This window comes from Ammospiza nelsoni, chromosome 4 (genome assembly GCF_027579445.1).
Source record: "Ammospiza nelsoni isolate bAmmNel1 chromosome 4, bAmmNel1.pri, whole genome shotgun sequence".
In the NCBI taxonomy this organism is placed as follows: domain Eukaryota; kingdom Metazoa; phylum Chordata; class Aves; order Passeriformes; family Passerellidae; genus Ammospiza; species Ammospiza nelsoni.
This window is the reverse complement of record NC_080636.1, coordinates 32,681,146-32,696,902: the sequence shown is the minus strand read 5'-3', so window position 1 is coordinate 32,696,902 and position 15,757 is coordinate 32,681,146. Positions and strand designations below refer to the sequence as shown.

At 43.7% G+C, this 15,757-nt stretch overlaps 1 protein-coding gene across 1 annotated transcript in view; it reads right to left on the bottom strand.

Moving 5' to 3' along the window:
• ENPP6 (ectonucleotide pyrophosphatase/phosphodiesterase 6) overlaps positions 1–15,552 on the bottom strand; it is a 28,603-nt gene extending 13,051 nt beyond the window's left edge. Inside the window, exons 1-2 of the mRNA XM_059471152.1 lie at positions 15,181–15,552; positions 5,022–5,201 (exon numbers count right to left, since the gene is read on the bottom strand). Coding sequence (XP_059327135.1) covers positions 5,022–5,201; positions 15,181–15,436 — 436 coding nt within the window. The 5' untranslated portion in view covers positions 15,437–15,552. The remainder of the gene's footprint in view (positions 1–5,021; positions 5,202–15,180) is intronic.
• Positions 15,553–15,757: the final 205 nt, after the last annotated feature.

Here is a 15,757-nt window from a genome sequence, read left to right as displayed (position 1 = left end):
GACTGTCATATGTTGACTTGTTGCTTGGGGTGTGAGAAGGAGGTGTAAGTACAGACAGGGCCCTACAGCAAGCAGAGCTACCAACAGAGGTGATTTACAGTGGTTTGCTTACTGGGACACTCAATAAAGAGAGTCTGTCAGCCTTGCATCTCAGCTCCCATGGGCTCACATCACTCAGATGCAGTGCTGGGATGCAGGGAAAAGCACACCACATCCCTGGGATGCAGGGAAAAGCACACACAAGATGGCTAGGAGTCTTCTGATGTGATAGTTCAGGACTACCATGAAAAATTAGAAAAACTTATGTGTTTAAGCTTAAGAATTTTTTAAAACCTTTAATGATTTGCAGAAAGCCAGATAAGTCAGATGGAAATTATCTTTTCCAAAAGTGAAAGGGCCATAGCACACATGACAGATTCAGTCTCTTCACCTGTGGTAGCAGCTCCCAGGTCTCCATATGCTCTGTATGTTTCAAGGGACCCCATCTGTTATGATTAATTAATTATTTCCAATAATAAACATCTAATGTAGTCAACTGATTTATTTTCCTGTAAAAACACATTTGCTTACTCTTGAAGCTATATCTAATTTTTATTTGTATCAAAATTGTGGGATGGTGCCTACTTTTCATTCTTCCCCTGTTGCCCCAAACATAGGATTTACTCTTCCACTTTCTGCATGAAAATACCTCAGGGTTCATCTCTCCACCATGATTCCCCATGACAGTTGTCTGCAGCCTGGATAAGCAGCCAGCAGATTATGTGACAATAACTGAGTCTCTTGATCACCCCGCAATAAAACTCCTTTACATCTGCACACAGTGTCCCCAAGAAATGACACTGTGCAGCAGAGATGGGTCGGAGCTGATACTGAACCAAATTACCAGAAAAATGTATTCCATGAATGGCCTGAAGTCATACCCAGGAAGTCCCTTCCCTGAGGGCTCAGAGATCCAGCCTTTTGTAGGGTGTCCTGGGTGCTACCAGCAGCAAAACAAGGGCTTTCGGCTACCTCAGTTGCTAGAGGCGATGCAATTGTCCTCTGCAGGCTTTGCTAGTATTTCAGGATTGAATTGGAACTTTGGAGCCAATTTCTCATTTCATACTTGAGTCTGGCTCAAGATTGTCTCCAAAACCAGGCAAGAAGTTAAGAATGCATTTGGAAAGTCGTTAGAAATACCTTGTGTTTAACTTCAGCTGGATAACTGCTTGTGGCCAATGACTAATATGATCATTTTGCCTCTTTTTGCCTTCAGATACTGGCATCAGATTGTAATTTTCTCAAATAACTTTCTTCAGAATTACTCATGAGATAATTTTAACTGGGAGCATTAACCTCTTGGGGATCTGGGATATTTTAGTTTCTGAGTTATATTTGCTATTTCTAGGTTGTCAAGTGATGAGCATGACGTAAAAGACTACAGGGTGGCAACAATTAGAAATCATTTAATCATTTTGGCCATGAAATAGTGGTCTTCAAGTATGCTTCTTTTTTTTTTTTTTTTTTTTTTTTTTGCCTCTATGATGAATAGAACTTAAATTAGGGTTTTTAATATTAAGGCTTGTTACAAGTCCAAAATAGTGGCTATGAAGACCTTTTAATATTTAAATTTCGTTTTGGAAGAGGCCAGGACATATGGTAAGTTTTTTCTTTTAGATATTATGGGAAAGAAAATTTAAACAGATTTGGAGGCAGCCAAAGGGAATGCCAAGTTTTTCTTGGTTAAACTACAAATAGTTAAGCTGTATTTACTAAGATGTAATGCTAGATCCCTCTGCACAGTTTTGTATGATGCTAAACCTTTATTTAAAAACCTGAACTACTGGAGCAGGAATAAGGACTTCTTTCAGAGTGATAAACCCCTCTTTATCTGTCTGACATGGAGACCAGAATCTCTGCCAGTTTTAAATTACATTTCTAAACATTTATTTAACAGTTGGACACTTCATGTCATAACAGAAGATTTTGAAAACTTTCCAGACTAGCTGTATGGTCTGATAAATATTATGTTTAAATGGCAAAAGTTGAGTTTAGAGTCTTTTTTCTTACCCCCTCTGTCTCTTATTTCAGTGTTTAGGGAAGTTGTCACTGCACTTCAGCTGAAGTAGTTGCATGGGCTGCTGGAAAATGAAGGAGCTTGAGCATCTGGGATGATGGCACTTACTGGGCTGAGGCAAGGACCACTCCAAGGTTTTGACCAGGATGCTCTTGTGCTCCTCTGGGCATTCTCCACCTGCTGGAGCAGCAGTGCTTCCGACAGGCAACCTGAGGGTGAGGCTATTCCTTTCACCCCACACAGAGCATGAAGAAAGGAGGAAAACATCCCTACAAGGCAAGGCCTTATGTTCTGGCAGAAGTGGTGTTTGGGACCCCCAGCATGGTGATAGTTTGGCTCCTCTGCTTCTAGAATCACAAGATCTCAGGTGCATTCTGCTCATGAGTGGTCTTTGCTGGGTTTATGTTAGGCTCACAGATAAAGCTGTGTGATAGTTTGCATCCCAGAGCTCTCCCGTGTTCTGTGTTCCTGTGTGCTGGGGTCTGGATTTTATTTCTTTGGGCAGTGACTACACATGAGAGAGGAACATAGGGAAGAAAATGAAGCAGCAGATTTTGGGTTTAGGCTTTGCAAAGCTTGGAACTGGGTCTGAGGAGGAAATGACACTGGTAAAAGTTAATCTTGGGAATCAGCACTCTGGTGTTTCCAATGCATTCCTGCTATGGTTCATTGATGTTGTTTGTCTTCATTGATAGCTAAAGAGAAAATAGCATCTTCCAGAACAAAGTGGAATGAATTTGGCTACATATTGCAGTTCCTACTAAGAGTTTCCCTAACTTTTCTGTTTGGATCTTTATCATAATTGCAAGATTCATTACTAAGCAGCAGTGTGTATTCATGCTGGAAAGCTAATCACTAATAGCAGATCATATGCAGTACAAATGCCTTCCTCTACTCACCTTGGTTATTAAATCTTGGAGTTTTATTTTCATTTTGTTTGGTATCGCTCCCCATTCAAATGGCTTGTTAAGAATTTAAGCTTTAAAATGATAGATGTAGAATTTTTAGAAAGGATTTTGTCCTTGCTATGGAACAAGAAAATGCTTGGGAAAAAATTCATATAGGGAAAATGTAACAAATGTTGTTGCATTTGAAGAGAGTTCTGTTCACCCCAGCTATACCTGGAGTCCTGCTGCAGCCCAACAGCCCTGTATTTCAGTTCAGTAGTTCCATATTTCACTCTGCTTCCTGTGTCTGACCCTGTATGGCCAATGTGTCCTTTGAGACCATGAGTAGCCTGAAAATAAACATGTGCTTCATACTTTTGCTGAACTGAAGCGCTGATGGCTTTGCCAAAGGTTAACCATCACAGATAAATAATTAAGGATAGGCAGACTTACATGTCACAGTCCACAGCTAAAATGCCAGATCCATGCAAAAATTCCCCCTCTGTGTCATAAGAGAGTTCAGTGCATACACTTGGGAGTGTAAGCACTGGGGGAATGGCGTTTCTCTTGTTCCTTGCAATTTTCAGCTAGAAATTGCATGTAGAGTGAAAAGCATACATATATATACAGGGATACATATATATTCCCTGGGAAACACTGCTCAAAGGGCAACATGAAGAAGCTAGGTGAAGTCCAAAGGCATTTAATGGAAAGTGATACTGGTTTTTTGGATTTCAGCAGCTCTCTGTAGGCTGTTACATCTATTCAGTACATAATTATACCTATTGAGAGCAATTACAATAGTAGTTAAAAATGAATAGTCTACAGAAAGAGATATTTTTGTAAATTTTTGGAAGAATTCATACATTCTTGTATAATTTCTATATCCTACTATTTGCCTTGCTGTTAGATCACTTGAGACATCTTCAGTAGGAAGCAGCCTTTTTTCAGGGCTGATGTAAACTCTTTGACTGCCTCTGAGTCCATAAAGCAATATTGTCACCCTCAGATCCTTTTGCTCTTCAGTGCTGTAGAAACACTCTGGATGGCTTTTCACTGTTTTTCATCTTGGTTCACTCTTTCTTCCCATTCCTTAGAATCATGGGCTTTTTGCCAGGACACCCTTAGCCACATTGCATGGGAAGCCTGTGGCCAGGCACACACTCTGCATTGGGAAGCAGAGACGAGCTGGCCAGGAGCCCATGGCATGAGTCAGCTGCCACTGCCCTGCTGGCACTGGCTGTGCTCAGCACAGCTCTGCTAACAGCTCTCTGGTCCTCCTGCCTGCGCTTGCACATTGAGGGTGTCTGCAGACTGCTTAGGGTACGGAGCAGTTAGAAGGTAAAAATGTTGAGAATCTGGGTGCTTTGCAAGGGATGTGGTCTGGTTGCTCAGCTGGAACACCTATTTCCATGTGAGTGCCTAAACGTGTAGTCTAAGGGGATACAATACTTCTGTTTGATAAAAAGGACTCATTATTGCATGTCCCTAGTCATTCCAGTGGTCCAGTATCTAACAAATGAGGAACAGAAAGGCCAGTCCCTCCAAATGAATGGCCCAGACTCAGACCAACTGGGACCACAGATGAATTAACAATGAAGGAGGACCAGAAGACAAGGATGCTTTGCTTTCAGCTGGATTTTCTTGTTCTCACAGAGCAGATAATCTTCAGCTCTCAGCTACTAATTTCCAGATTAAAACCAAAGAAGCATTGGGGGAGGGTGGTTATTGTTTTACTTTGATTGGACTGTGAACCATGGAGCAACCATTGAGCATAGCAGAAGTTACAGGTGGACAAGAGGAAAAAGCAGTTGATGGAGGAGGGGATGCTCTTCAAGCCAGCACCCTCCCGAAGCTAGCATTTAGTGGAAAGCTGCCTCTACTGAACTTCAGTTTTCTCCTTTCTAAGTAATATGCAAATTATCATGACTGAAAAAAAGCTAATTCATTTCTATGCCTGGTTAGTAAAGCACAAAACCTTCCTATCTGTATTTCAGAACTGTATTAGAGAGCCATTCTGACAGCATATAGAGTGCTCAGGTGTCAAAGTGCATTGTAGGAATTTTTCACATACTAACCTGGCCAGTAGTACATGGAAACGTTTTTTTTAGCTTTCATCATAGTGACCCACAGAGGCTCTGATCCATTCCACCAGAGAGGCAGCAGGCTTTCTTTATTCACACCAATATCAAATGATACATTTGCCTTCTGGTCCCACATGTAGTTTCCAGTCATCTGATGGACCTCGCAGTGGCGACCTTTGAGAGTGGGGACAAAAGCAGCACAATCAGAATAGTGTTCTTCAGTAAAAGGGTGCTGGCATCACCACCACTGCTACTACTGGATCATCCAGCAAATCAGCTGAAAAGCCCTGTCTTGAATTCCAGGATCTCTTACCTTGCAACCATTCATGAAATCTCCCTGACTCTTACCTTTCACTGGGGTGCTCCAGTTTGATTACTAAATCCCCCAGTTCAGACACCCAAAAATGAGTTGCTAAAGTTTGTCAGCCCCCTGTGTTCCCTTCACAATCAACAGATAAGAAGAGTCATGTCTAGAAAGCAATTCATGCCACCCTAAGATAGGCATTTGGGTATCTGGAGGTGCAGACACTCTCAGTTATTGGTAGAGAAAGATCACAGCCTTTTCTCAGCTTCAGGCAGCCAAATTTTAAACAGCTGAGGCCAGAAAAAACAAACCTTGCACCCCGTGTCCTGCTCAACATTTCAAACCCAGCCCAACACACAAACTGGGGGCCACGTGCTTGGCTGACACCTGGCTCCTTCTACACACCCAACAGCTGCCAAGTCTGAGGCCATTTTAAGGAACCCATCAGCACTCACAACCTGCTGGGGGAAGCAAGCTGTGAACAGAAGGTGATAAGAGCACAATCTAGAAACGTAGAACAAAGATCGAGAAATTTGTATTTCTCCTTCTTTGATCCATAGGGCACACTGTTTTTCTGCAAACAGGCAAAAACATTTATATGTTACTGTTATTTTCTATTATTGTTCATTTTTCTTTTTTTTTTTTTCTTGCAATGATCATGCTTTGTTCTTGCTTGTGGGCACAGCAATAACTTCATCAGACATGTTCAGGCTTCTTACTGTACTGAGGGGCCCTTGGGCTACTTCATATTACAAGAAACTAGTATATCATAACTGAGAGAGATCGTCTACTTCTTGACTTCTTGTAATTTTCAGAAGAGAAGATGCTATATTTTAATAATTATTCTGAAGATGAATTAACATAAATGGGAAAAGAAATTATGAAGAATAAGTTGGAAGTTCCTTATTTACATATCTTAAAAAGCAATGACTGAAGCATGTGATAGACACTGTCCTCATTAGCTGGTGAGTCATGTTATTGCAGGGATTCAGATAACAGGCTTTGATTATTTTGAGCCTGAGCATGGTGATCAGAACTGAAATAACCTTGGTGTTCTTGTTCTGAAAAGATGTCATTTCGTGCAGAGGACTCTGTATGCTTTGGGAGCATGTGATCTTGAAATGGATTTTGAAGTCTCCTTCCCTACTAAAAAGTATTTCAATTATGCAGAACATTTCCTCCTTCCCAGAGGAAAAAAGTGGTCCCAGTTTGTGGCAGTCAATCCTTATCATACTAACCCAAACAGGTTTAACATAGGAGATCTGGTGGATTGGATGGGCAGTGATCTGTTCTCCTCAGGCCGCCAAGTTTTCTCTTTTCTGTAAGTCTCAAAAGAGAGAGAAGGGAAGTCTCTAGAGTGCATCAAAAGCACAGCTGTACAATTTACAGGACAACCTCAGCTTCTTGAATTCCATGTATTCCTAAGCATCTATCAACCTGATAAACTGCAGCAGTCAATTTGTGCCAGCCTGGGAAACTTACAGGTACTGCTGAAGCTCTATCAGTGTGAAACCTACATATTAGGGATCTGTGATGTGTAGTGTAGTCTTCATATAGAGCTAATGAGCTCTAGCTGCTACTGATCCTACAGGACTTAAGATCTGCTGTTTTAAAGGAAGAGATTGGAGATTGTTCTTTGTAGCATTGTTGGGAAATTTAATTAACTGTTTGAACTAATACAGAGGATAGTGTTCTGTTCTCCACATTAGATTAGTTCAATTTTCTATGGACTCCAAATCCTTTCTTTTACTGTTGAAAAAGAGACCTAGAAGACTGTAAGGCATCAGTTTTCATTGCAGACATCCCTGGTTGACAGGGTCAGAATAGAAGATCAGGTGAGCAACACATCAAAGACACGACCATTTAATGCCATTCATGCCTGCTTACCTTTGGCCTGTGTCTCAGAAAGACCCTGGACCTCCTTGGAAGACATCAGTAATCAAGCAATTAACCTCTTTGGTTTCTCCTCCCAATATTTGTCATCAATTAACAATGTTCAAAAGTATGCCTGATGTCTAATTTTATTTTTGACCTTGGTTAATCTTTAACCATGGCTATTCTGAGCCTTGCTCACTAGATTGAAAAGCCCTGGAATAACTGGAATTTCTGCCCCTGCCCCCTCCCTCCAGGATACTTGTACACAGAATTTAGGCCATTTCTCAAGTTTCTTTTGGGTCACCTGTCCAACTCTTTTTCTTTATATCCCATTTTCACTTGTTTTCTCCAGCCTAAGAAAATTACCTTTGGTGTACTTCCTTAATCATTATCAAAATAGCAACATGGTGTTAGAGAGTCACCATAACATTCAGAATTTATTACTTCTTCCATTACTATAGCTTTCCTCAGTAATCAAACTCTTATCTTAAGAGTTTCAAAAATAGAAACAGGGCAGCAAGCAATTTTAGCATACAGATGTCACTATTTAAACTCACTGTAATTGTAGTAAAAATTACTCCTTCCTCAAGCAACAGAGGAAAACAAAGAGGGTATAGTTCCCAAGAATATGATAACTTCTGTATCCTTCTGGAGGAGAGCCAGCAAAAGCATTTGCAAGTCTGCATGCTCCAGCTTACTTGGACACTACACTTCATACAGCATTTGTCTAAAGCACATTCCCACATCTCCAGGCACTTTTGTCACCATTCAAATGAATCTCTGCAAAACAAAGACAAAATTTAAAAAGCCAGCAGAACACACAGCCACTGGGCCACCCACAGCAGCAGCACAGTCACACTGAGTGCTGCGCACGCTGCCCTGGCTGTGTGTGAGATCCAGAAACCAGCATGTGCACTCCTGGGCCATCTGCCATCTCTGCACTGAGCAAAGCAGATTTATCGGAGAACCCACAGTGTGTCTCTTAGCCAATGCAGCAAAGGTACCGCAATCTGATGGCGAAGACCAGTACCTGCATTTAGCTAAATGTACTTTGCAATATTTTGTATGTGCCTTGCTGCTATGGTGAGACCTTTCCTCTCATCTCCCACCACCATGTCCCCACTCTCTGGAAAGTAGCAAGAGTCAGGGGGGCAGATGCAAGCACTGCAAGGCTGCCACAGAGCTATGCAGTCTGGGGAAGAGTTAAATTCCTCCATGCAAACAGCTGGATGACTTGCCTTGGGAAATGCTCTGCTCATGCTGCCTCCTATAAGGATGAAGAAAGCAGGACTTAAAAGTCACCAGCACCATATTCCTGTTCTGGAGCAGATATAGCAGTTGGTGTCCCGAGGAACTAAGCTTTGATATATGCACTGCTCTGCAGTTCCCCTGATGGGTCTCACCTGCTCTGCTTTGACAAGAAAGACCACAGGCTAAAAACAAAACCCTTGTGCTAAACCCTGAGGAGCCTGGAGAAGGCCAGAGCTCATGAGAAGTCTCAGGGGAATGCTGGCCTGGGCAAAGTGGCCCTGCCATCTGCAGACCCCCAAGCAAAAACAGTACTTGCATGATGTGTATGGGCAATTCATGTTCCAAAGGAGTTTGCTGGCAAAGTCTCTCCAAATTTTTATGACCTCTAATATCAGACAAAGCCAAAGCATGAACACCTTAGCCTGTGTCAGGCAAGACTTTGCAACTCAAGTAGGATCACATCAAAAAGCACAGAAAAAATCTCAGCTACACACATCATTATTTTTTTCCTTAAAGGGAATTCATTTAGTAAGACCTTGAAACTCTTAATTTAATGCTTTCATCATGGGGCCAGGGCTGGGATGTACAAAAATTGCTAATAAATCATCCAGCTGAGGCTTTGCAGATGCTTTCTTGTGTGGGAAGTCAGGTCTTGTGTCCCGGGAGAGCCAGGACTGCAAGCTGTTGATTGTTCTTCTGAACTGTGGTGGGCTCAGGGACCACTGTGGGACCCCTGAACCCCCAGAGCTGGGTGTGACTAGAGGGCACTGAGGTTCCAAGCACAGAGCAGAACAATGGGCAAAGCTGCTGCCTGCATTATTGGGCAGAGTATGAGCCTCTGGTAGGGACTTCAGCTCTGGGCTAAGAAATACCTTGATATGTGAATGGTTACTTAGCTAACAGCTGGCAGTAGGTACACTAGTTGTGAGCTGTGAGATTGTACCTAATGAGGAGAAAAAAAGCTCTGTATTTTAATTTGTAGCATTGTTGCTACTTGAACTTGGGTTAGAAAAAACTTTCTGTTCTACATTTTAGGAGTGTTTCCAATTTTTTAACTGGTAGAAGCAAACACAGAGTTTTGCAATATTTTGTCTGAGAAAGAGAAAAATCTTGATGCTGGGCATTGCAGCTTTTCTGCAGGTGGTGAGTAAACAAAGTGAGAGGAAAAATGTGGAAAAAAAGCCCTCCTTGTTCCCACTAACTTTTCCAGCCTGTTCTTGCTAGGACAGTACCCTTTCTCTGCCACTTAACAGTATTACCACAGCTCATGCTCTTTTGCTTCCCAACACAGAATTTTAGAAATGGAAAGCTAATGAACCCAAGAGGAGACTTGATTTCAGAGCTTTATGTCACAAACAGAATCTTTTAAATCTCTGCTGCTGCTGGCATCTGTAGATGTTTGAGAGGACCAAAAAGAAAAAGTAATTTTCCCTTTTCACTCATCATGCACTTTGTGTCCTTCTGGATTTTTTCTAAGCTTCTAGCTCGTGAAGTAGAGATAGTTTTAGTTCATGTGTATGTAACAAACTTCCCTGTTGTACTCCTATCCTTCCATTTTTTTATTCCTCAGAAAACATGGTATTGCTTACATAGAATTTGCTTAACTGCTGAACAGAAATTGTCAGCATCCTTTTCTGGACCAGGCTGGAGTCAGGATGCCATTACCTGTGCAGCAGAAAAGAGGCATCCACTAGAACCGTCATCAGGCTGGGCTTCCTTCAGGTACTGGGTGGAAGGAGCCTGGAGCTGTTGTGCTTTTAATCAGGAAACCTCTCACAGTAAGCAGTAAACACATGAGTATGTGTGCACATCAGCCAGACTGCAGGGGATTCCAGGGCTGGGAGCCCACAGCATATTTTCTCCCAGAAAACATGGAATAAATGGGGTGCAGTGTATGTTGAGTTGCTCTGCTCAGGGGAGAACAGATGTAGACTGTTTGTTAGACTTTGGCATCATCCACCAAAGCCCCTCAGCAGTTAAGCGTGCCAACATCAAGAGTGAGGAGTGAAGGGAAGATTGTTGAAATAATGGAAGATGGGTGAAATCTTCAGTCTGGGAGAGTGGACCTTGATGTCACCTATCCGTGGGAGCTCTGCCATGTCACCCCATTCCCTACTGCTATGCAGAGGAAGAGGTCATGGCATGCGTAGGGATGAGCTGCAGTGGCTGAGGAAACACCTCAAACCACCCCTGTATTTTAGACAACACCCAAATGTGTCATCACTGTGTGACAGTGATGACACATCCCTGCAAAGGGCCACAGCCCTCACTCTGGGTGCAGGAGGCTGAAATGTTCTCTGGTCCACCTTTTCCTCCACCCCTCAAGCCTCAGGGGACCTCACAGCCCCTCTGCCACTTATTTAAGATCAGGTCCTGTCCAAAGAGGCACATGGAGGCTCCTTGCTGGCTCCTCTCCAAGCAGTTCCCCACCCATCTCTGCAATCAGGGGCTCCCTTTGCTTCCCATGGAGGCCAAGTGAAATATGACTCTTGGATGTGGGGCTGCACAGCTGAGCAGCAGCTGGCACATCCACATGGAAGACCTGTCAGAAAGACTTCATTTCTAGTTATGATCTTGGAAAAGAAATCCTTTCTGGATTTCTATCTCAGATGTGATACTCTCTGTTCATGTTTAAGCTGGCTGGAAATGTGAGGTGCCCCTGAGTGTTCTCAGCTGGGGGAGACTTCAGGAGAGCTGGGCTGCAGGGAGTTCCTCATCACCCCTCCAACACCTGCAGGTTGTCAGGTAAGGGAGACCAACCAGAGCATGAGCAGCTTTTCTTGACAGATGTGGCAGAAGTGCTCTGGAGCAGTAACTCCTGCCTTGCAGTGCTTACAGGGGAGATCTCAGACTTTCCACTGAACTTGGCATGAGAGCTCCCTGCAGAGCCAGGCCACGGCAGGGAAAGGGAAAAATTAAAAACTCCCCACAGGATAACAACCCAAGATGGTTTGTGGACTTAATTCCTGCCTTTCCAAAACAAACAGCACATGGTATGATTAAGGGAGCCTTTTCCAATAGACATATTTGGACTTCTTACCTCCCTTGCCAAGCCCACAGAGTCCTGCAAAAGCTCTGTCACAGCTGCAACATCTCCTTCTACCTAATTCTCCATTTCATGTTTTTCAGGTCAACAATATTGTAACTGCACCATGGAGAGCCAGCACACCAGGCAGGATTCAGTTCAGCAGCTCAGAAAGCAGCCCAACGACCTAAAAATGAGTCTTTCTGCCACAGTAGAAGCCAATACTAAGAAACACAGCATGCTGGAAGTTGCCAGAGGAGACTGCTTTTCAAAGAGTTGGATTTTATGCTAGCATATCCTTGAGCTACCTTGCACAGTACCAGGTTTTTGGAACAAAACAGCTTCTCTGGTTGCTTGTCAGTAAGATGCCTTTGCACCAGCCCTAATTTGGATATTTGTTTGAGGCTTCTTCAAGCAAATAGTAGGTCCTGATGCCATGCTCTGGCTTGCAGGAAAACTGGAGCTTCATCCCAAACTCTGAGTTACTTAGTGATTTTACATTTTTCTATGCTCTGGTTTTCTTTCTCGTAGTTGGGGTAGGAAAGGAAAAGACCTCTGGGCTGGGGCTTTCTGTGTGTCTTGGGGACATTCCAGCAAGTATCTTCTCACAGATTAATAGCAGCAGAAGGACACATGAAGAGCTCTGCCATAGCCCTGCAGCACTGCATGACCACAAACAAGACATGTCCCTCCCATGTTTCCTTCCAAAATTTCACCAGGCTGGACCCTGCTTGTCCTGCTATGTCAGTACTTCACCCAGCAACTCCCCTCAGCAGAAAGGGGTGGGGTTCTCATCAGCATAAGTTAGTTAGTTTCTTTTAGATATGTGGCTTCTGGTCAACAGTTATGGTTTCATCTGCTTGGCATCGACACTGAGAAGTGCTGGGGCTGATGCTGCTGATCTCCACAACCTCTGCCTCCAGGTCTGGGCAGGAGGAGGAGTTGAGTTCATGTCTGAGGAGACTGATCAGCTCCAACAGTGATGGTATCTGAGGGGCAGAGTTCACTGTCCTCCTCCAGAGCCACAGAAACGAGGCAGAACTTCTCTCATTTGGTAACAACTCAAGTGCTCTGGAGTCCTGAAGGTTGCATGGATGTGGGGTGGAAGGCAGTAGGCAGAAAGGAAAGGCCTTGCTCACAAGCATGAACAGAGACAAATCAGATACACACAAACTACACTTGTATGAACGTGTTATCCAAGACCTGGCAGCCATGAGTGCTCCTGAATGGACGTGGAGCCATAAGGCCTTGTGAATGAGCAGAGAAAGAAGGGGCAGGAGTATTTATCAAAACAAAAAACAAACAGAAAACCCAAAGTGGGATATCATGAACAAGCCAGGGGTGGGAATGTGCAATTTCTTAAACTGATTTGAAAGACTCCGATATACTATGAAGAAAAATACAATGTTTTGGAAGTTAAAATGTGACTTTCTTAGCAGCTCCTGAAGCAGCAGTGTAGGACAAGACATGAAGAATAATTTGTTCCTGATTTCTCAGAAGAAATTATGGCAGCATTTACCTCCCAAACATCCTAGCCACAAACAAAAATAAAAGCAGTTACAGTTGTGTCTGCCTGCAGCAGAGGGACTGCATGGCTGGTGAGATGTGATGAAGCTTCCCCATGCCTATGCAGCAGCACCAGGGAAACGGTAGCTTGCCATTCCCTAAGCAGGTCACTGTGGCATGATGCTTGTGTCCCCCTGCCATGCTGAATTTTCTCTTAAACCTGTATAATGTATGTAGTCTGAACACAGCTTAACACTACATCTGCCATGTGCTCTGCACTCCTAACCCCACCTTCCCATAAAATCTCAGTGGAAACGGCACCATAGCCCCAAAGGGTAAGAACAGTGCAGCTATGGGAGTTACCCTGCTGTCGTACCAAGACACAGTCATGGGGGTAACTAACACCCCAAGGGCCAAAGGGCAGACTTGGATCTTCCTCTGGGCAATGTTCCTCACCTAAACTTAGTCCTCAATTGGTTCCTGACCTACTTAATACTACTGTGACTCATGTGTTAGGGAGGTGAATTGCTATTTCCAATTAAGTTGTATTTGCATTGATATCTCTATCATAAAGTCTGGGAGACTTGCAATAAGAGTGAGTTTTATCTCACAGACTATCTTATTGCTTCAGACTGAGGTGCAGGACTCTACTAAAAATATTAAAAATCCAGTAGTGGTGTTTCATCTCGGAAAACAAAATTCTTCTAAGTACAAAGTAGGAGGTTTTCAAAACTCTTCAAAAGGCTGATATTAATAGACTTCATTTTATATATATATATATATACTTAATAGGAGTGATGACTAAATGTGGTTAGGAGTGAAATGTCACTCACTTTTCTTCTATCTTTAACAGTTCCATCCAAATTTCTTTTTGCACCTGTGAAGTGTTAGGTCGGTATGCCTATGTACATCTAAAGAACATGGCCTGGAGTGGAACACCTCTGTTTTCTCTCACAACATTTATTCTGCATTCATGTATTTGCACCAAATAATGAAAAAGAATCAAACCCAACCCTGTGATGGTTTTATACTCTTCTCTGATCAGAGATGAGCAAGAGAAAAGGGTTTCTCTTGAGAGAGAGAGAGAGGGAAGAAGGAGTTAAGCAGTTTCAAAACAAGCTGGGCACAACTGATGTCAGATTTTTGTCTTACAATGGCATCTATTTGCTTTCCCAGCAAGCAGTATGTGAATCACTGGGCACTGCATTGTTCCAAGAATAGCGAAAGATGCCACATATCTTAGGAGAGGATAGATTTTCTTACACCTCCTCATTGGTTGGAAACTCCTGCTTATTTATTAACTCCAGAGAAAAATCCAAGCAGAAACTCCAGGAAAAAAAAAAAAACAAAAAAAAAACAAAAAAAACCAAAACAACAAACAAAACAAAACAAAACCTGTTCTGTTGGGTTCTGTTGTTTTATTATTCAACTTTTTCTTTCTTGGTGTCTGTCTCTGAAGGAATTGGCCCAGGTCTACTCTCTGCACCTTCCTAGTGTCCCTGTAATCATGTGTCTTCCACATAAGATTAAAAGAAAATCAGTATAATGAAAACTATGACTGCCCTCTCAATTTTCTGAAAGCCTCCCCTGGACATTCTGAGAAACTGCAGGGGAGGAAAAGCAAAAATCCTGCCTGCTTTTCCATTTGGCTATTTTGAATTATTACAGATATGAGGACTTGCAGCAAAGTTAAGAAAACAGAAAATCTACAAAGTTTAAAAAGAAATTTAATGCTGAACTTGCCAAAACAGACCTACTGACTGAAAATAAGTTCTTAGTGCAGCCACACTCGGTTCACATGCATTTTTATTAAAGCCCCTGAGCAGTCTCTGTATTCATTTCCCATGCAGTCCCAGTTGTTTCTATGTTCTCTATACATATATATATGCAGTAGCCCCCCTGGCGCTTGCTCCAGGTGAGCTGAGGTGGCAGCAGTTTGGGACCCAGCTACACCTTGGATGAGCAAAAGGGAATTTAATTAGTGCCAGGTAGCATTTCCAAATTTGGAACACATTTCAGAGAAAAAATTCTGGGCGGTAATGCCACAGTGCTTTTAAACTCCCAGGTAAAAGCACGACTTGGGTTATTTTTATATCTTCTTTGGAAGAAAAAGGCACCGGGAGCCGCCTTCCACCTTGGCACAGGGAGCTGGCAGCTCTGAGGAGCATCCCAGCACAGATACAGGTACTCACCCGTCATCAGTGTGTAGTAATTTGGGTAAGAGAGGCTGGGGAAGTCTGGGGTCATGTAATCCACCTTCACCCCCATGTTGACAATGTCCCGAAAGCCCGGCAGACCCTCCAGCTCGCTGTCATCAATGTAGTCGAAGCGAAAGCCGTCGAGCAGGAACACCAGGAGCTTGCGGTGGCCCGAGGAGGCGGCGGGAAGCGGCAGGAGGGCGGCGAGGGCAGCGGCCAGGAGGGCGGCGAGGAGGCTGCGGCTCTCCATGGCACTCTGCGGGATCTGAGCGGCTCCGGGCCGGCCCTGCCGCTGCTGCCCCTCCGCTCCAGCGCCCGCGTTAAAGCTACAGCGCTGCCCGCCGGGCGTGGGAGGTCACTGGTTAATTGCAGGCAGATGATTAACCTCGAGCTGAGGGAAGAGCTTGGTCCTGCCCAGCTGCAGGAAAAAAAATGCTTCGCGTCGATGGGGAACACCCAGCATGAAAGTAACCGGAGCCTCTCCGGACGCTCCGCAGACGCTCCCGAGGCGGTGCGGGCACGCTGCCCGCCAGACCCGGCCAGGAGGGGCCCGGCGCGCTCCCACCGCCGG